The sequence below is a fragment of the Macaca thibetana genome, chromosome 3 (genome assembly GCF_024542745.1).
Source record: "Macaca thibetana thibetana isolate TM-01 chromosome 3, ASM2454274v1, whole genome shotgun sequence".
NCBI classification, from domain to species: Eukaryota; Metazoa; Chordata; class Mammalia; order Primates; family Cercopithecidae; genus Macaca; species Macaca thibetana.
In genome coordinates, this window is record NC_065580.1 from 157,348,216 (window position 1) to 157,367,903 (window position 19,688).

Below are 19,688 nucleotides of genomic sequence, written 5' to 3' on the forward strand. Positions count from 1 at the left end.
GCCCGTGGGACTAGTTAGGAGGCGGCGGCTCAAGTCAGGCTGAATCCAGACAGGGGCCTGGCCGAGGTTAGCATAGTGGATGCGAGAGATGGGGCTCAAGGACAGAAGGCCTGGCAAGTTACTGTTGACTTGGATTTTTCTTTCCTCTCTTTTCACACAGTGTATTATGTGGTTACAATGGTGTGTTTGAAGAGGAGCACAAATTAACTACATTTAGAGTTTTGGTTTTTTTTTTTAAGGCATGGAGGATGCTACCAGGCTGAAGAGTCAGGAGGTCTGGCCTTCCCACTGCCGCTAAATGCTGAGCTGTAGCACAAATTCTTGAAACAGGGGTGGGTGTGGTGGCACACACCTATAATCCCAGCACTCTGGGAGGCTGAGGCAGGTAGATCACCCGAGGTCAGGAGTTCAAGACCAGCCTGGCCAACATGGTGAAACCCCGTCTCTACTAACAATACAAAAATTAGCTGGGTTGGTGGCACATGCCTGTAATCCTAGCTACTCAGGAGGCTGAGGCACAAGAACCCGGGAGGCAGAGGTCGCAGTGAGCCAAGATTGCACCGCTGCACTCCAGCCTGGGTGACCGAGTGAGACTCTGTCTCAAAAACAAACAAAACAAAACAAAAAATAAGAGTTTGCATGAGAGTGTAGATGAGACAGGACCAGCCAGGTATCAGGCTGGAGGACAGGCACACAGACTGTGCCGTGTGATTCTGTCCACCCCGCACTGTGTGAAGTATTCCATTTTGGAAGAAAAGGGGTGAAGAGCATGGCTGTGGAGCACTTCTTGGTTTTCAGGTCACAGAGTCGCACCCATTTCCTACTTACTGACTCACGTGAAACCACAGTGTTGGCTGGCTTTGAAAAATATTTGATTTTTTTTCAGTCCTGGTTCACTCATTCCCTTCTAAAAACCACCTACCATACCGATACATTCAGTTCCACGCAACAAATGTTTATTGAGCATCTACTATGTGCTGGGACCATGCTAAGCATCCAAGGTGCGTCAGTGAAGAAAACACAGAAAGACCGGCGGCCCACACAAAGGTTACATTCAAGTCGGTTGAAACATAAACCATAAAATATAGATATGTTATAATAAATAGATATTATACGCTTTGTTAGAAATTGGTAAGTGCAAGGAAAACAATATAAGGTATGGGGCATGGGAGTGAGGTGAGTTGCATTTTCCTACAGGGAGGTCAGCGTAGGCCTCACTGAGAAGGTGACATTGACCAGATGTCAACCAGGCAAAGGAGCAAGGCATGAGAGCACCTGCGGAAAGGGCACTTCCGGCAGAAAGGACAGCCAGCGCCAAGGCCGACGGGCATGGGCAGATAAGGGTAAGGGGGCCACTGTGGCTGGAACAGACTGCTGTTCAGAAACAACAGGCCAGAGTGAGCGAGCAAAGGGATGCGATTAGGGAATCACAGGCAGACAATGGTATGAAGCATGTGGCTTTTATCCTTAATATCCCTGGCGATGGGAAACCACAGTTTTGAGCAGAGAAGTGAGATTTTGAAAGGATCACTCTGGATGCTGCTGGGAAGAGACTAAAGGATGCAGCGATGGAAGCCTGGGGAGGGTCTGGAGGTGGCTGCACGAATGCAGGTGAGAGGCGATGCAACTTGGACAAGGGTGGTCACAGTGGAGGGGCGGGAGGCAGCTGGCTCCTGGAGATAATTTGAAGGTAGTTCCCACAGTCTTTCCTGATGCACCAGATGGGAGAGGAGTCAGAATGGCTCCAGGGCTTCCCACTTGAGCTGCAGGAAGATGGAGTGGCCGTTACCTGAGACGGGAACGGCTGCAGATGGGGTGGATGTGGGGCAGTTAATCAGAAGGTCAGTGTTGGATTTGTTCACTATGGGAAATCAGGTAGGCAGTGGATTGAAGAGCAAGAAAGAGTTCTACATGGGAGATAAATGGAAACATCATCAACATATTTAAAGCCATGAGACAGGGTGGGCCCCTCAGAGGACTGGGTATAAGCAGGGAAGAAAGGGGGCCCCAGGCAGAGCCCAGGAACCTCCAGCACGGCACGGTCAGAGCAAAGAGAAGGAGCAAGCAGAGGAGATGGAAAAGGCGGGCAGCAAGGAGAAGGGAGACCAAGAGCACCCGGCGTCCTAGAAGCTGGTGATGAGGACTCGCCATGTCAAGCAGGATGAGAACGAGAACTGCCCACAGGACCCAGCCACAGCAGGTCGTGGGTGCCTGCGAAGGGCCATCTGGGTGGAGTGAGGGTGCAAAAGTCTGATGAGACGGCATTTGGGAAAGAAGAGAAGGATTAGGATGAGGCAACAGACAAGTAAAACTCTCGTGCGGGGTTCCACCAGAAACGCAACAGGATGGGGCAGTGGGAGGGGAAGAGGGTCAGGGAAGGGGTTGGGGAAGGTGATGGTTGTTTCTGGTTGGGTGGGAAATGGCAGTGTGTCTGTGCGCTTACGGGATGATCCAGCAGAGGGGACAGCAGGTGGCAGGACGAGAGTGAGCTGCATCAGGAGTTGTGGAAGAAGAGCTGGAGTCAGTCCAATAGCAGGGGTTCTGGTGCCACGGGGGCCAAGCGGCTCCTGCCACAGTCACAGGAGAAGGCAGAGTACAGGGGTCTGGGGGCTGGGGGATAGGTGTGTGTGGTTGGGGGAGTCTGAGGAGGCGCCCCAGAGAGGCAGTGGGAGCAGCCAATGCAATGAACTCCTGCAGTTCATCAGCAGGTGGCTGGGGAGGCCACAGGGCAGCTTAGGGTCACCCCGTTTCTACCACTTTTCACCTATGTAACCTCGAATGAGTTTTTTGCCCTCTCTCTCTGCCTCAGTTTCCTAATCTGTAAACCTGAGCAACTGGGGGTCCCTGCCCTCGGAAAACTCATTGACAGCATGTAGATGAGGCAATACCTATGCAGCCCCTAGCTCAGCATCTGCCCATCAGAATCCCTCCTCTCTGGGTGCCTGCGGTGAAGCCCCGGCCCGGCCAACCTGGGCCTCTCCAGTCCCATTCTGGAGCTAGCACTGGGTGTTCCTGGGGAAGCACCGCTTGGCCTCCTCATTCACGCTTTCACGTCGTTCCTCACTCTCACATGCAGACAGACAGCACCATGAAATCCATGCTGAGCTGGAACCCGCCTTCTGCAACAAACTAGCTGGGAAGGTCCTGGCAAGTTGTTAGGTCTCTCTGGGCCTCGATTGCATCTCACATAAAAGAGGAGGCAGGACTGAATGAGCTCTAAGGTTCCTTCAAGTTCTAGATTCATGTAATAATGTCTTCCTCAAGAAAAAGAATTAGTCATTGTGTAAAGAAATACACACCTGTAATCCCAACTACACACTGGCTGAGGCAGGAGGCTTGTTTGAGGCTCGTTGAGTTCAAGGCTGCAGCGAGATCAGGCCACTACACTCCAGCCTGGGTGACAGGGTGAGACCCTGTCAGAAAAAAAGAAAAGAAAAGAAGAGGGGAGGGGACAGGAGGGGAGGGGAAACAATGGGGAAAACAATGGGTCTCAGAGAAAATCCTTTAAGCACACACAGAAGCAGTAGACAGAGCCCACACCTGTCCTCATTTGTCCCTGGAGCTGTGAGCCGACGCTATGAAGACCAGACCCAAAGCCAGTCACACAGAGGCAGCAGCTGGACGGGCCTCGCCGACTGAGACCAGTGGCCACACAGACACACACCTGACAAGACAGACCATGAAACACAGACCCAGGCCTACTGCCTGGTCTTCTTCGGCAGACGACTTCTCCCTCAAAGCACAGTCATCTTCACAATGAGAGGCAGCCCATCCTATGGAACTGAGGGGCGTGGCTCTTAAATTTGGGCTTCAAAAGACAAGCTCAGTCCCTGATTTTTTCCACCTGAGAAGGAGGCTTTTCTGAACATGACCCAGTGCGTTCAGAGCGGCCAGGATGAGGAAACACGTCTACAAAGCAGCAGCATAATCCAGACACAAGAAATGGTATGCAAAATAGGATATCAGACGGACTTTTGCAACTGAACATGGTCAAAACCATTTTGCAGCAAGTAACTTTTCCTGAGTTCAAGTAGGAGTTGAGTCCAACATTTATATGTGACACAGCCATGTGAGGCCTCTTCTCTGAGTACAAAGTAAAGTGTGGTAAAGTAAAAAAAAAAAAATCATTTCTATAATTAGGAGCAAGATTACTTTGCATGTCACATGACCGTGGCTGAATGGGCAAAACCTCTTACAAAGAAGTGCCCTGGTTTCACACAACCCTGCAAAACAGGCTCGCACAAACCTCTGGGTGGGAGGTAGCGGAATAAACTGAAGGCTAAACACCAAACCACGAAGTTCAGTTGTTACTCGGCCAAATGAGAAATTCAGTGAAGATGAGCTTGGCTCAGGCTTGGGAAGTGGAGGCAGGACCACCCCTGCCTCACCAGGGTCCACTTTGGGGCTCTGTGTCCGAAAGGTCCTTGAGAGCATCTTGACTGGACTCCAGCTGAATTCCCAGAAAGCTCCCAGAATCCCGCATGAAACATATCCGAGTTCAACTGTCCTTTGGTTTGAACTGAGAGCCCTAAAGTGCTCCTGGGGCAGTGGCTGGTCCCCATTGATCGAAAACAAGGGACAGTTGGGGTGAAGAAACGAGAGAGCAGCAGATGGCTCAGAAGTGACATGCTGCTCACCAGCGAGGTCAGCAGTGTGGGCAGCCTGTACAGCAGGTCAGACTGCAGTGGTTTCTGAGCCTAATTTATACATTTATAAGAACTCTGTCCAGAGCTGGGCGTTCCTCAGCATGTGAAGTGCATCCACTGCGAGGACATTTCCTGGGATGAAACTTGGGTTGTGTTGAGTACCGAGCCAGTAACATGGACTCGGTCCCAGCTACGTCCAGTCCCGTGAATGAAGGAGCTGCGGTGAATTTGGTCATCCCAGGCTTAGCTCTAAAAAGCACACGGATTGGGAGCTGAGGTGGAGGGGACTCTGGATAGGGACGGAAGGATGCCGGCTCGGAGACCTCATCATCACTGTCCCCTCCTAAGGGAGGCAGCACACGGGAGTGATTCAAGTCAGGGGCTGCCCACCAGATTCTGAAAGTGCTCGATTTTCATTCCTGCTCCTATGTCTACTGGCTGTGAGCCTTGGGACAAGTTCCTGTACCTCTCGCAGCTGCTGCTTCCTTACCTGTAAAATTGGGATGGTAACACCCATCGTGTCATAGGATACTAACCCCTGAAATGCGAAAATCCAGGTGTACGTCAAACACTTAGTATAGAGACTGTGCGTGCCCAAGAGACAGGGTGCCTATTATTGCCTGGATCACTAGGTGGGAACTAATCAGTGGCTTCATGGACACCGACATTCTGGCGTGGATTTCAGCACTAAAGAACGGCATCCTCTGTCCCACCCCCTCTTCCAAAATCTTGTAAACACTATCCACACAGGTTATCTGAAACTTGTCTGGATGTGCCTCTGGGCTCCTCTCAGACAGGCGGACAATCTTTCTCCTGGGAATTCTCTAGAGCCTGCCAGTAGTCCAGGAGAGCCTGGGGCTTGACGAAGTGGCAGGCCACGATCCTCCTGAAGCGGCACACAGAGAAGCGTAAGCCCTCTGGGAAAAAGGTCTGCTGGGAGTGGAGCTCCTCCAATCTGATGTTCAGCCTTTCGAGGCAGAGCCCCACAAACACGTCTTCCAGTTTAATGTATGGGACGCTGTTGGAGACATTGTACACCTGACTCGCCACGTCGCCAGAAAACGCATAGGCAGTGCCAGAGCAGAATGGTGGGTACCTGTCCCATGGATATTCAGATTTGCTGACAAACCACTTACTGAATGGTTGCCTGATGGGAAACTCATTGAGTTTCAAGAAGCCAGTGAAAAACCTGGTGGTTCTGTTTTTCTTCAGAAGCAGTTCGGTCAGATAGTCAACATTGATGAACATGTCTGAGTCTGTTTTCATCACAAATGCTGCCTGAGGACAAAAGCGATGGACCCATTCCATGCCCATCATGGTCTTCAGGGTCAAATTGTAATAGACGTCTAGGAAATCCTTCTGGATAATGTCGTTGTGTCGCTGGCTCTCCTGGTCCACCTCTTTTGTTTCTGCCGCATTGCTGGTGGTCCCCAGGAGGAAGAACGTCTTCAGCTGCTTTCCCTTCACCATTCTCTCTTTCCCCCACGTCTGCCGGATGGCCATGCGCTCAGCCAACTGTTTGTGGGATGAGGTCACTAGCAGGACAAGGAAGGGGGGTGTCTGACTGCAGTTTGTATCTGGGAGCTTAAGGAAGTGCCTGTCCTCTTTCTTGTAAGTAAAGGACTGTTCTTTGAAAGGATTCAGATTGTACATGCTAAAATACCAACAAAGAGCCCCCAGAACCAGAAGGCAAATATACATCAATCTCATCTTCGGGCAAGCCATCTGAAAGGAACAAAATCCAATGATTAGACCTCAAAAGCATGAGGATGTGTCTAGTTTCATGCTAGAAGGCTGAGGTGGGAGAGGAGACCCGTGTTTTGGAAACTCTAGAACCTCGCTGAATACAGAAGTCGGGTGCTGCATGGTTAAACAGTAAAGCACAGAGGTCTGACATCTGCCAGCATCTGTCACTTCATGCTGTAAGATAAAAAGCTCAGAGATTCTGGGCATTGGTCCCAGCTCTGCAGCCCTTAACCTATGGGAGTCACCGATTGCCTGTCTGTAGGGATATGGGACCAGGTCCCTCACTCACTCCCCCAGCTCTGCCGTTCTCTGACTCCATGATGAAGCGCAGCAAAACAAGCTGCGGGTCTGGAAACCACGCTTGCATTCTTCTCTGATCTAATTAAGCAGCATTCCTGCTCCCCAAAAAAAGCAAGTCCAGGGTTCTGATGTGCACAAGTACCTTCAAATTCCGTCTCTGCCAGAATTATTATTATTATTATTTTTTTTACATTACTTTTTACAGTCTCTGATCTGATTCTCTCCTCTTCTGCCCACCCGTCTCTGCTATCCTCGGCAAGTTCAGGATCATCCGTGGTAATGTTATAACATTAAGAAAGCGTACAACTCACTTTTTGCTGGATAAGAGGACCCTCCGGTTTGAAAGCTAAAGCCACAGTGTAAATGCCAGGAGGAAATTTGTTTCAAAGAACTGTCAGTGTAGAATGCTTCACAATTATCAGGTTATGGGGTTGGTTTGTTTACCAAAAATGATGATTATGTCAGGAATCACTACGGAAAAAAAAAAAAAAAAAAAAGAGTGTCATTCAAATCAATCGTGCCTTACCAGCAGGCCTTCACAATTTGCCGTGTCTGTAGTGTCACTTTCCAACCTACTTATGTGACTCTGAGCACGCATGTGAGCCCCCATCGCAGCCTCACTTTTCTCATGGGTATGATCAAGGCAAACAACGTCCACAACAGTAACAATATGCCAATCCCCTAGAATCCTTCAAGCCTAGAAAGTTAAGATAGGACCTAGCAGCTTTTTAAAGAGACACGGTAAACTCATAAATTAGAGTCTCACTTCTCATCCTGATAACTTACCTTATTTACATAACAGAGTCTGTAGGTAATGCTGAGAGAATTTAATACAGAGAATAAATCCATTTCTTAACACAATAGCGGCACTTTAAAAATGTCATCCTGGGTGAGAGGACAGAAAGGACAGCAAGAAATGAAAATGAAAGAGTGAAAAGCGGAGTTGGTTTGGGCTTTTAAATTTTATTTCAGAGACCAGATGTCACTCTGTCTCCCAGGCTGGAGCACAGTAGCACAATCATAGCTCACTACAGCCTTGAACTCCTGGGCTCAAGCAATCCTCCTGCCTCAGCCTCTCAAGTAGCTGTGATCACAGGTGCATGCCGCCACACTCTTCTAATTTTGTATTTTTTGTAGACATGGGGTCTCACTATGTTGCCCAGGCTAGTCTCAAACTCCTGGGCTCACGCAGTCCCCTGCCTCGGCCTCCCAAAGCACTGGGATTACAAGGGCACGCCACTGTGCCCAGCCAAGAGCTGGTGATTTTGATGGCCAAAAGAGCACCTCAAAATTTCACTGTTAAAATTCTGTTCTAAATATATTCACCAAAAGCAACATGAAATAACAATGGAGCTTTCTAGAACCAGCTCGCTCTCCAGAGACTTCTTTCCTGGAGGCAAACTACCGGCTCTGCTTGGCACCCCTGGGGAGTTTCTGGTCAGTTCCTGTCCCCAGAAACTTCAGAGAAATCACAGCAGAAGGCAAGGAGGAGACCAGAACTTGTCTGAACTGGTGCTCCAGGTGGCTGCAAAGTTTCTTTCTTTTCTTTCTTTCCTTCCTTCTTTCCTTCCTTTCTTTACTTTTCTTTCTCTTTCTTTCCTTCTCTTTCTCTCTCTTTCTCTCTGTCTGTCTTTCTTTCTTTCTTTCTCTCTTTCTTGCTTTCTGTCATTATTTATTTGCATGGCTAGGACGTGTAGCTGATCAAGGGGATTGGGGGCCTGCTTTCTCCCCGACAATACATTTTACAGAGAAGCATAAAAACCAAGTGCAAGGGAAAGAAGATATTTTTCTACTTTGTTTCCTTGCTTGAATAATTCTGCTCTTTTTCTATGGGTTGCTTTAACAGTAAACCTTAAATTCTCATTCTCTCTGATGTTTTTCTCAGGACCCTTCACAGGGATCTAAATTCCAGGGATGGGCGCTCACCTCATGCAGTGCATTGGCCAAACTGCTTCCCAGGAGGCAGAGCAGGTGCCAAACCCAACTGGCCAAAGCCCCTAGGGTCGCTTGTTTTCATGGGCAACTGAACATTTTTCCTGCCTAAAGTGGAGTTACCAAGAAACCACCACCAGAAGTCACAGCTCGGAATCCTCATACATGAGGCATCTGCATCTTTGGTTGAGTCTGTATTGTGCCTAAAGAGGACCGGGGGGCCAGGCTTCCACTGGAGGAGTCAGGGGTACCTGCAGCACCAGCAGACAGAGCCTGGAAAGGGCAGCCTGTGCTCCCAGATCCCAGCCACCCCAGGCCAGCTGGAAAGCAGAAGCTCTTTGCACAAACTAGCTCTGCCTTACCTGGGACAGAGCCATGAACAGGCACTATCTGTGCTACAGAAGCCCTACCTCCAAACACATCTAGACCCCCAGGCTGTGTGGCCTGACCAGCCAGTCAATAATGGAACGGCAGTTTCTCCAGCAGATTCTGCCCTCTAGGTGTATTAGTCAGGGTTCTCTAGAGAGATGGAACCAACAGGTTAGTAGATCAATCAAAGGATAGGTAGGTAGGTAAGTAGGTAGATAGATAGATAGATAGATAGATAGATAGATAGATAGATAGATAGATAGATAGAGAGATAGAGAGATAGATACATAGATAGATAGATAGATACATAGACAGATACATACATAGATAGATACATAGATAGATACATAGATACATAGACAGACAGATAGATGAGAAGAAATTTCTTAGGAGAATTGGCTAGCATGATTATGGAGGTTGGGAAATACCGTGACGGCCATGCAAGCTGGAGACCCAGGGATGCCAAAAGTGTGGCTCAGTCCAAGTCCAAGAGCCTCAGAACCAGAGATGCCAATGGTGTAACTATCAGTCCAAGGCCAAAGGCCTGAGAACCCAGAAAGCTGCTTGGTATAAATCCTCGGGTCCAAAGGCCAGAGAGCCTGCAGCTCTGATGTCCAAGGGCAGGAGAAGAAGGATGTCCCAGCCCTAGCAAAGAGAGAGGAATTCACATTTCTTCTGCCTTCTTGTTCTATCTGGGCCTAGTCAATGGATGGTGCCTGCCCACATAGAGGGCAGATCCTCCCCAGTCAGCCCACTGACTCATAGCCAATCTCCTCTGGAAACACCGTCACAAACACACCCAGAAATAATGCTTTACCAGTTCTCTAGGTATTTATTAATCCAGCCAAGTTGATACCTAAAAGTAACCATCACACCAGGCTTTGCTCTGTAACTTGTGAGCAATATAGATGCCAGGAGAGAACCTTGGAACCGAAGGAGAGAAATACAGTTCAGAACGTGTAGACCTGCCTTCTCTGCCTCTACCTGCTGCAGGCTCCTCTGAGTACATCCCATCTGCTGGCTCCCGCCCCCTGCCTAGGTCACCGCCCCACTTCTGGCCATAGTGCCTGAAGGACGAAGGTTATGTCTTACACCCCTCCTGAAACCCCAGAGAGCTGTGCCTAAGCTGGTTGCTGGGTACATTTTGAATTAAAGCGGAACAAGTAAGTAACACACAAAGCTAGAGCCGTCAGGACAGGGAAAGGCTCTCTAAGGGGAAATCTGGGTAACCGCATCCTACCTGCGCAGGCACGCACAGCATCCTGGGACTCTCCCCAGGCCAGGTGAGGAGACCTTGCCTTAAGCCTGACCTGAGGCTACAGGGCACAGAGACAAAGGAATCAGGAGTCCACCTCTCTAAGGACTGGAACACTGAAGGGAGGGTCTGGAAAGTTAAGTTCAAGATGCACCTCCTGGATCTGAAAGGAGAGATCCGGAGTGAAGGGACAATGGCCGAGCCCCACTATGAGGCCAGAAAGAGTAGGGAGGACAAAGCACTCAACTCAAGGGGTCTCCAGGGGCTGCGGCCCTCGGTGGAGAGGGAGCTAGTGAGCATCCTGAGCCCTGCGAAGGGCACAGCACCTGCACTGTTCCTTGAAGGGGAGGTGCGATGTAACCGGTAGAACCAAGGGATGGGAATTCCAGACCAAGGAAACCCAGGGAGGGTGTTGGCAGTCCTGAGTGCTAGGGTCCACTTTCAGGCCACTCGCTCCAGATCACGGTCTTGTATCCTTGGAGACTCTCACCACTGCACAGGCCTTGGGAGAACAGAACAGCATCACCAAGAATGCAGAAGCAATAACATCAATGTCCCTGCTGTCTGAACAACCCCACGGTTCTCAAATCCAGTGAGTGTCAGCCTGGGAGGCGTGTTTAAAACCCAGGCTGAAAGGCTCCGTCTCACAGAGATTCTGATAAAGCGGGTCTGGCGCCCAGGAATCTATATGTTAACATGTGGTCATTCCACTCTAGGCTGGCCTGGTGAACAATGCCAGTGGAAACTGCCTGTACAGAGCCGACCAGTAATAGGCACCATGTTATAAACAAGAAGACCCCAGACCACCGTGCCCACCTTAACGTGTCAGTGGATTCGCTGTATAGACTGAAAATATCCCTTCCCCTGGGAAAAGAGCACGACAGGGGTGGACAAGAACGATGCTTCTCCATCAGAAACTGGGATAGGGTGAACTCCCGCGTCATACATGGCCTGCAGCCTCCCAGCAGCTGACCCCAGACTGACACCAGCCTGGCTGGGCCTTTGGAGGCCTGGGCTTTCTCAGAGGAAAGACATTTTAGGAGGCAAATTTTCCATGAGAGTAGTGGAGCTAAGCTGCAGGATGACTTACCCCCACTGTTTTCTTTTTCTTAAAGAGGAATGCCCCCCACCCCAATTGTATAAGCTTCAGACCCCATAAGACCTCGGCCTACCCCAGCCTCAAGCAGAGAGAATCTCCCAAGTGAGCTGAAGTGAGCAACCAGGGTGACCCTCTAAGTAATTAAGAAGTCACAGGGCGGAGGGAGATTCTCAGAAACTGCCCAGGCCCACACAGTCCTCCCAGCATCCAGCTCCCTGCCCACTGGAGGACGGCTGAGCGTCAGCGTTAGAAGCAGAGAGGGGTTTGCAGCTCTTGCAACGTGATGGTGAATGTTATGTGCCAGCTTTTCTGGGTCACTCAGTTGACAGCCTGAACAGAACAAAATGCTGACCCTCTCGTGAGTAAATGGAAAGTTCCCCTGCCTGACTGCCTGGAGCTCGGCCTTCAGTCTTTTCCTGCCTTCAGACTTGAACTGAAACATCAGCTCTTTCTGGGTCCGGAGCTTGCCAGCTATTGAACTAGAACTTAGACTACTGGCTCTCCTGGTTCTCAGGCCTTGAAACACAGGCTGGGGCTACACCATCGACTCTCCTGGGTCTCCAACTTGCTGACTGCAGATCTTGGTACTTTCCAGCCTCCATCCTTGCATGAGCATTTCCTCATAATAAATTTCTTTCTGTACACAGGCGTACCCAAGAGATATTGTAGTTTCCATTCCAAACTACTGCAATAAAGCAAATATCATAATAGAGCAAATACTTTTATCTCCCAGTGCACATAAAAGTTATGTTCACCTAGAAATACCATTTGACCCAGCCATCCCATTACTGGGTATATACCCAAAGGATGATAAATCATGCTGCTATAAAGACACATGCACACGTATGTTTATTGCAGCACTATTCACAATAGCAAAGACTTGGAACCAGTGACAAATGTCCATCAATGACAGACTGGATTAAGAAAATGTGGCACATATACACCACGGAATACTATGCAGCCATAAAAAAGGATGAGCTCATGTCTTTTGTAGGGACATGGATGCAACTGGAAACCATCATTCTCAGCAAACTATCACAAGAACAGAAAACCAAACACCGCATGTTCTCACTCATAGGTGGGAATTGAACAATGAGATCACTTGGACACAGGAAGGGGAACATCACACACCAGGGCCTATTGTGGGGAGGGGGAGAGGGAAGGGATGGCACTGGGAGTTATACCTGATGTAAATGACGAGTTGATGGGTGCTGACGAGTTGATGAGTGCAGCACACCAACATGGCACATGTATACATATGTAACAAACCTGCACGTTGTGCACATATACTCCAGAACTTAAAGTATAATAATAAAAAAAAAGTTATGTTCACAATATACTGGAGTCTATGAAATGTGTAATAGCATTATGCCTTAAAAATAGCATACATACCTTAATTTAAAATACTTTATTGCTAAAAAAAAATGCTAATGTTCCTCTGATCCTTTAGAGAATCATAATCTTTGTGTTAGTGGAGGGCCTCACCTCAATGTGGATGGCTCCTGACTGATCAGGGTCATGGTTGTTGAAGGCTGGAGTGGTCGTGATAATTTCTCAAAATAAGACAACAATGAAGTTTGCCACATCAATGGACTCTTCCTTTCATGAAAGATTTCTGTGTAGCATGCGATGCCATTTGATAGCATCTTACCCACGGTAGAACTTCTTTTGAAATTGGAATCGATCCTCTCAAATCCTGCTACTGCTTCATCAACTCACTCTACGTAATACTGTAAATCCTTTCTTGTCATTTCAACAATGTTCACAGCATCTTCACCAGGAATAGATTCCATGTGAAGAAACCACCTACTTTGCTCATCATAAGAAGCAGCTCCTCATCCGTTGAAGTTTTATCATGAAGCCAAGCACAGTGGCTCACGCCCGTAATCCCAGCACTTTGGGAGGCCAAGGCAGGCAGATCACTTGAGGCCAGCAGTTCAAGACTAGCCTGACCAACATGGCAAAACCCTGTCTCTACAAAAAATTAACCTGGAGGGTGGCACACACCTGTAATCCCAGCTACTTGGGAAGCAACTGTATTTCTCCTACCTTGCTAGCACGCATGTAAATTAACACACTTTGGAAAGCTGTATATACCTTGGCAGTTTCTGCTGCGGCAAAACATATGTGCTATGATCTCGCAAATCACTCCTGCACACAGACCCAGCAGCAATTATTGCTTATGTCCACCAAGACATGGTCAAGAATGTTCATAGCAGCATTGCTCATAATTGCCAAAAATTATTGTATCGATCTAGATCCAAACAGGAAAGAAAAACCACATAGTACTTTGACCAGGTAAAGTCAAATACAAAGAATCATTTACTATAATAAGGAAATGGAGTAATGAGAGACTAACAGTAATAAAATCAAGATAGCTCCAAAGAATATACAAACAACCATATATAAGGAATGGCCACTGCCCCTAGGGCTGAGATTGAGCAACTGAGAAAATGCCCCCAATCAGGGCTGAGATCTAGACCCCACTGAAAGGGCACAGCTATGCCCACTGAATGGCAGAGACATTATTGCAGATCCACATTCGAGAAACATGCTTGGAATCCACCTTCTGGAACTTGCCAGAAATCTGCCCTCTAGGTTGCCAGGAAAGCAGTTCACCAGATGCACTCTGCTACAAAACACCTAGTGGGTGTACGCGGAGAAACTGCTGTCTTGCCAAGTATTCCTGTAACACCACAGGGGCTGCTAGCCAGTGTCTCTGAACTGGGAAGGAAAAACTTGTTCCCCTGCAATGCCCCTCCGGGTCCCTCCACTGATAAACTTCAAGAGCCAGATTGCAGAAGGAAACTATTTAGAGGGCCCAGACCCATTTCCAGAGACCAGGCAAAAAGGGTGAATTTGGAGCCAAGAGGCAATACATCGATAACACAACTCTAGTCAAGAAATTTCCCTCAACAGCAGAATGGATGAATGAAATGCTATACAGCCAGAAAAACTACAAACTATTGACACGTGACGTTATTAATCTGACAGACATTACATTGAGTGAAAAGACAGACATGAAATGATTCCATTTATACGAAGTTCAAAACCAGGCAAAATTGATCAATGATGAAGGAAGTCAGCAGAATGGTTACCTCTGGTGGAGAATCATTGGCTGCAAGGGAACAGAGGAACCTCAGGAGAGATGAATACATTCTATTCTAGATCTGGGTGGTGGTTACATGGGTGGAAGTATACATAAAAACTCATTGAGCCATGCAGCTAAGATCTGTGCACCTCACTATATGCACATTGTACCATGTTAATATTTTTAAATAATTTTAATGAAAAATAAGTCTCTGAAAAAGACACATCTTCTGTAGAATTGCCCAAATTTCTTTGACCACAGATCCGACTATTTTGGGGAGAGCATTTCATGGGCCAGTGTCTCACAAAACAGATCCCAGGAAATAAAGTCTGGAGTTTGCTTTTTTTGTCAGCTCTGAAGTTCTTGCAGCTGCTTTTGCACATCAGTTGGCCAGATATGGAAGGCAGGATCCTTGATCAAATTGTGAGATCTGCTATGATAATTCTTATAATATTTCATTAATTGCCACATCAGGATCTACTCTGTTTTCCATGATAAACCAGCTGAAGAAGCTGCAGAGCAGATACAGGAGTCCCCTTTTGTTAACTGCAGGCAGCCTGCTAGGATGGAAGGAATGAGGAATCAGAAGGCCCTGGTTCACATCTCAGCTCAAACACAGTGGTGGTGTAGCACGGCCCAGGGCACTTACATGCTCTACACCTGTGTCCTTGTGTCAAACTGGTGATGACACTGCCGCCTCACAGGACGCTTGGGAAGCACTGCATGCCCAGCAGTAACTATTTCCGTCCTAACTTCTAACAAACCTCAACTCAGTTTTGCCTTCAAGGTCTACCCTGCCAGAGGCGTTCTGCCCACCACCCGTCCAGTTATAAGACAAGCAGGGTGTACACTTTCCATGGCCTGACCTGAACCCCAGGGAGAGTGGGAAGTGTGGTCCAGAAGTGCTGAGCGCCTCACTCCTGGCTCATCACTCACATCCCAGGTCACACCTACTGAGAGCCCGCTGGCACCTGCAAGGAGTGCCCAGCCTGGGGGCCACCAGCTGCTACAAGGACAATGACCTTCTCTTGGAGCTCCAGGGGGAGGAACAGAATTGGGCCTCACAGGGTTCACTATGGAAGTAGGCTCGCTCCAGAGCCAGTTAAGGAGCCACAAGCCCCCCCACAAACGTCCTTACATCACAGGTCCTTTCAACACAGTCGGGGGAAGCCTGTGAACTCGTCTGAATAACGTTTTTACCCGCACAATACAGAACATACAGAGTTACAGGGGAAATCGAGTACATTGAAATAAATGAATCAAAATATTTTTAAAACTGAGCCAGAATAATATACACACTTCTTCACTGCTGCATTTAATAATGATTTCCAGCTCTAGATCTGATAAAATCTACCTTAACTTTGCAGGCAGGACTAGCTTCACCCATATTTGGAGATGTCCACTGCTGCTACAGTGTGATGTGAAAATAAGTGATTTCTTTTGGTGACAAAGTCACAAGTTCCACTAATGTAGATGAGGGCCCCCTCCCAAAAAACTCCCGTGTTAAAGTCCTCGCCACCAATACCTCAGAATGTGACCTTATTTGGAGACAGGCTCTACGCTAAGTTTCAGTGAAGTCATTAGGGGGATCCCTAACCCGTATGACAGGTATTCCTTAAGGGAAATTTGGATACAGACTCACAAATAGAGAAAACACAGCGTGAAGAGGAAGGCAGGGCTGGAGGCATCGTCTCCCAGCCAAGGAACGCCAAAGGCAGCCAGCCACCCCCAGAGCCCGCGAGAGGGCCTGGAGTACATTCTCCCCGACAGCCTCAGAAGAACCAACCTCAGCGACACTTTGGTCTCGGATTTCCAGCCTCCAGACCCCTGAGACAGCAAATGTCTGTGTTTTAAGCCACCCAGTTTGAGGCACTTTGTTACCACAGCAGCACAGAACTAAGACAGTGCCTATACTCATAAAGAAAGGAAGAGCTCAATTTCAGTTAGAGGTTCCTGAAAATAAGGATGTCATGTTTTGGGGTGCTCAGGTCTTCTTCCACCAAGCGTGAACAGTGGTGGACAGGCTCACATAGCGGGGACCCCTGCGCTGAGTGACCGTCACACTTCAAAACCACGATGGCACCGATTCAGGGGAAGACGTCAAGGTGGCCTCATTCCCAGCCACTCTAGAAGGTTTTTCTTTTTTCTTTGCGGTTGTTTTATCTGACCTTGTCTTCTGGCTGGACCACAGCTGAGGGAGGGCATTGGCGCTGGGGTGGAAGAAGCGGGACATGGTGAGCTGCTCATTTTTACTTTTTTTTTTTTGTAAAATACACTTTTAAATCTTATTAAAAAATGGTGATCGTAGCTGACAATTTTTAATTTTTTTTCTACTAAGCAAAATAAACTGTCAAGTCTATTTCAGTGGCAGCTCCATCTAAATGATGTTTGAACCATCTCTCCGGGATCCTGTGGCTGCCCCACCAGAGCCACCGGAGAGCGCCCCGGCTCAGCTGGGACCCTTGCGGGTCACCAACAAGCCAGGCGCCGCTGACATCTGCACTCAGGTATGAACAGGGTGCCTGTGGCCTCCCCTTGGTTGAAAGGGAATTTCAAGCGTCCCCACCCGGGGAGGAATGGTTTCTTTCTCAGTCTTTCCCATCTGCTTGTGGCGGCCCAACCAAGAACGGTGGACAAAAGTCTCACTCATCGTCCCCTTTCGAGCTCGCAGATGCTGCTGCTGCTGCTGTGGCCACAGGAAGTTCCGTGAGGTACTGCCCTGGCCACACAGCCTCAGGAGCAGCCTGTGCCCGCCTTTTGCAGCTGACCGGCGAAGGCAGGAACACGCCCTGTTGGAAGGGCCCTCGTGTCACCTGCAGCTGTCACCCACAAATAAGGTCACATTCTGAGGTCGTGCAGGTTAGGACTTTAACACAGGAATTTTTGAGGAGGGGGCCCTGACCCACAGGAGTAGAACTTGTGACTTGGCTACCAAGAGAAATCACCTGTATTTATTTTATTTCGTCTCTCAGTGGAGGAGCAGAGCCCCGCCCCTTCATCCCAGGCCCTTCCACTGCCTCGGGAAGCCTCTTCTGACCACCTCCCCTGGGGCAGGCAAGGGTCTAGGTGCTGGGGGTTCCACACCAAAGACGACAAATCTTTGCAGGGTTCAGGGCTCACAGGATGAGCCAAGCAGTAACTGGGATCTGACACAGTAGGGTGATGCGTGAGGTCTGGCAGAGACCCCAGTTGGGTGCCTCTGGATCCTCATCCCAACTAGGCCTCCACCTTTACATTTCTATGTCTGTCTCTGCACTGCCCGGTGTTAGCAAGAATCCTGCAAAGTTCGTTTGGCCAGGATCCCCCACCATCGCTATCTGATCAGTTCCTTGTCCCCCACCCTCAGTGTCTGGTCACCCTGGCCTCAGCCTCCAGATTCCCACCATCGCTATCTGATCGGTTCCTCGTCCCCCACCCTTGATGTCTGGTCACCCTGGTCTGCCTCCAACAAGGTGGGTTTAGCCAGGATCCCCCTCGCCCCTGGGGTCTCTTCTAAGTAACTTTCCACCCACTGAGCCTTCCACCCTGCTTCTGGGCTGCACCTCCCCACTTGTCCATGCTGTATTCAGAATTAAGCCCAGCTCTATACTGAGGTCTCTTTCCCCTACTGCAATAGTTCCTGAATAGAAACTGTCTTCACCTTCTACCTCCTGTCCCGCTCTGGCTTTTCTTTAACGGGGCAGGGGAAAGAACAGAGGTCCTGCCTGTGGATATTCAGGGAGACCTGCTCCAGGGAGGCTGGCCAGCAGAGGCAGGGAATCCGGAGGGGCCCCGTGGGTTCCAGAAACAGCATGGTGTGCAGAGGGAAAGCTGGGAAAGGAGGCTGGAGACAGGCAGAGTGGCTCAGAGTGGCCGAGAGGAGCAAATGAGCAGTCCGGACTCTGGCCGAGGACATCACGTGGCCCATGGTTCTTCTCAGGGCTTTATGGGCCCATGAGTCTCGAGTCCAACAGGGCCTCTCTGTCCCATTCATCAATACAACACAGAAGCCTCCAATCAAATTAAGTGACTGGGGAGAAAAGCGATAGGGATTTGGACACATGATCACTGGTCTCAGGACTGATGAATTTAGAGCTGGAAGGCATTTTAAGGATTGTCTTAGTCACCTCGGGCAGCCACCACAAAATACCACACACTGGGTGGCTTAAATATCAGAAATGTCTTTTCTCACGGTACTGGAGACTAGAGTCTAAGATCAGGGTGCCAGCACAGCCGGGTTCTGGCGAGGGCCTCCTCCTGGCTTGCAGATGGTCGGCTTCCTGTTGTGTCCCCACAACGGCAAAGAGACAGCCCTGGTGCCCCTTCCTACAAGGACGCTCATCCCATCATGAGCGCTCTACCCTCAGGACCTCGCTGAACCTACTCAGCTCCCAATGTCCTCATCTCCAATCACCATCCCTTTGGGGGTTAGGCCTTCAACATAGGAATTGTAAGGAGACACAATTCAGTCCACAGCAAAGATCGTCTCTCAGCATTTATTGAGCACCTGCTGCGTACAGTATGGCACTGGTCATGGGGAGTGGCCATGGGGGTCTACTCAGATTTCCCTCAACTGCATGGAGAGCCAAACTTGTCCCCCAGAACACACTACCAGAGGGAAGTGCTGCTCTCTTCCAACCTATCCACTGTGCTTCATGCTAGGAAGCATCACTTAACCCCCTAGACTCTTATTCTCTCCTAAACATGGAGAAGATGACCTCACCCGGTCTTGGGACTAGGACTCAAGACAGTGAGAAAGAGAAGGTACACATGCTAGGAGGTCTGGCCCCCATTCAGGCTCTGTCCCCTCCCCTCACTCTACAATCTACCCTCTGCTGAAGCTCTTTCTCTTTTTATTTTTTTTAACTTAAGTACCCCTACTAAGAGCTCCCAATCTCTAAGCAGCCAAAAGCACAGTCAATATTTTTATAACCCGATTCTTTTAAATCTCTGATGCATTCTTTTCTGATTAATAACCCAAATAACAGTGAATGATTTTATTTGAACAATTTTGTCCACTGTGTCAAATATGGTGTCTACAGATTCAGGAAGGCCAATCTACAATGGACTTTTTCTAAAAGTAAGCTTTTGATTACACAATAAGCTAAGAATCAAAGCACTGAGGTCTTTCTTCTGACCCAAAACTAAACAAATTAATACCACAGCAAAAGAAGATCACCAGAACATCATTAATAGGGCTGCCAATTATTCTGTGCAACCAACCACGTTAGAAATCTCTGAAAATTTTGTAAAACTTTTTAACTGTCTACA

At 48.7% G+C, this 19,688-nt stretch overlaps 2 protein-coding genes across 11 annotated transcripts in view; both read right to left on the minus strand.

Moving 5' to 3' along the window:
• PCP4 (Purkinje cell protein 4) overlaps positions 1 to 19,688 on the minus strand; it is a 485,020-nt gene that overhangs the window by 244,716 nt on the left and 220,616 nt on the right. Inside the window, exon 1 of one of the 9 annotated variants that reach the window (XM_050784601.1) lies at positions 19,094 to 19,103. The exons of 7 other annotated variants lie outside the window; for them this stretch is intronic. The gene's annotated coding sequence lies outside the window, so the exon portion shown is untranslated. Of the gene's footprint in view, positions 1 to 15,555; positions 15,566 to 19,093; positions 19,104 to 19,688 lie in introns of those variants that run through there. One more of the 9 variants, XM_050784609.1, reaches the window with a different exon arrangement.
• B3GALT5 (beta-1,3-galactosyltransferase 5) overlaps positions 4,035 to 19,688 on the minus strand; it is a 44,357-nt gene continuing 28,703 nt past the window's right edge. For both annotated transcript variants that reach the window (XM_050784584.1, XM_050784585.1), the window contains 2 exons: positions 7,004 to 7,163; positions 4,035 to 6,371 (listed from right to left, as the gene is read on the minus strand). In XM_050784584.1, the coding sequence (XP_050640541.1) occupies positions 5,436 to 6,371 (936 nt within the window). In that variant the 5' untranslated portion in view covers positions 7,004 to 7,163 and the 3' untranslated portion in view covers positions 4,035 to 5,435. The remainder of the gene's footprint in view (positions 6,372 to 7,003; positions 7,164 to 19,688) is intronic.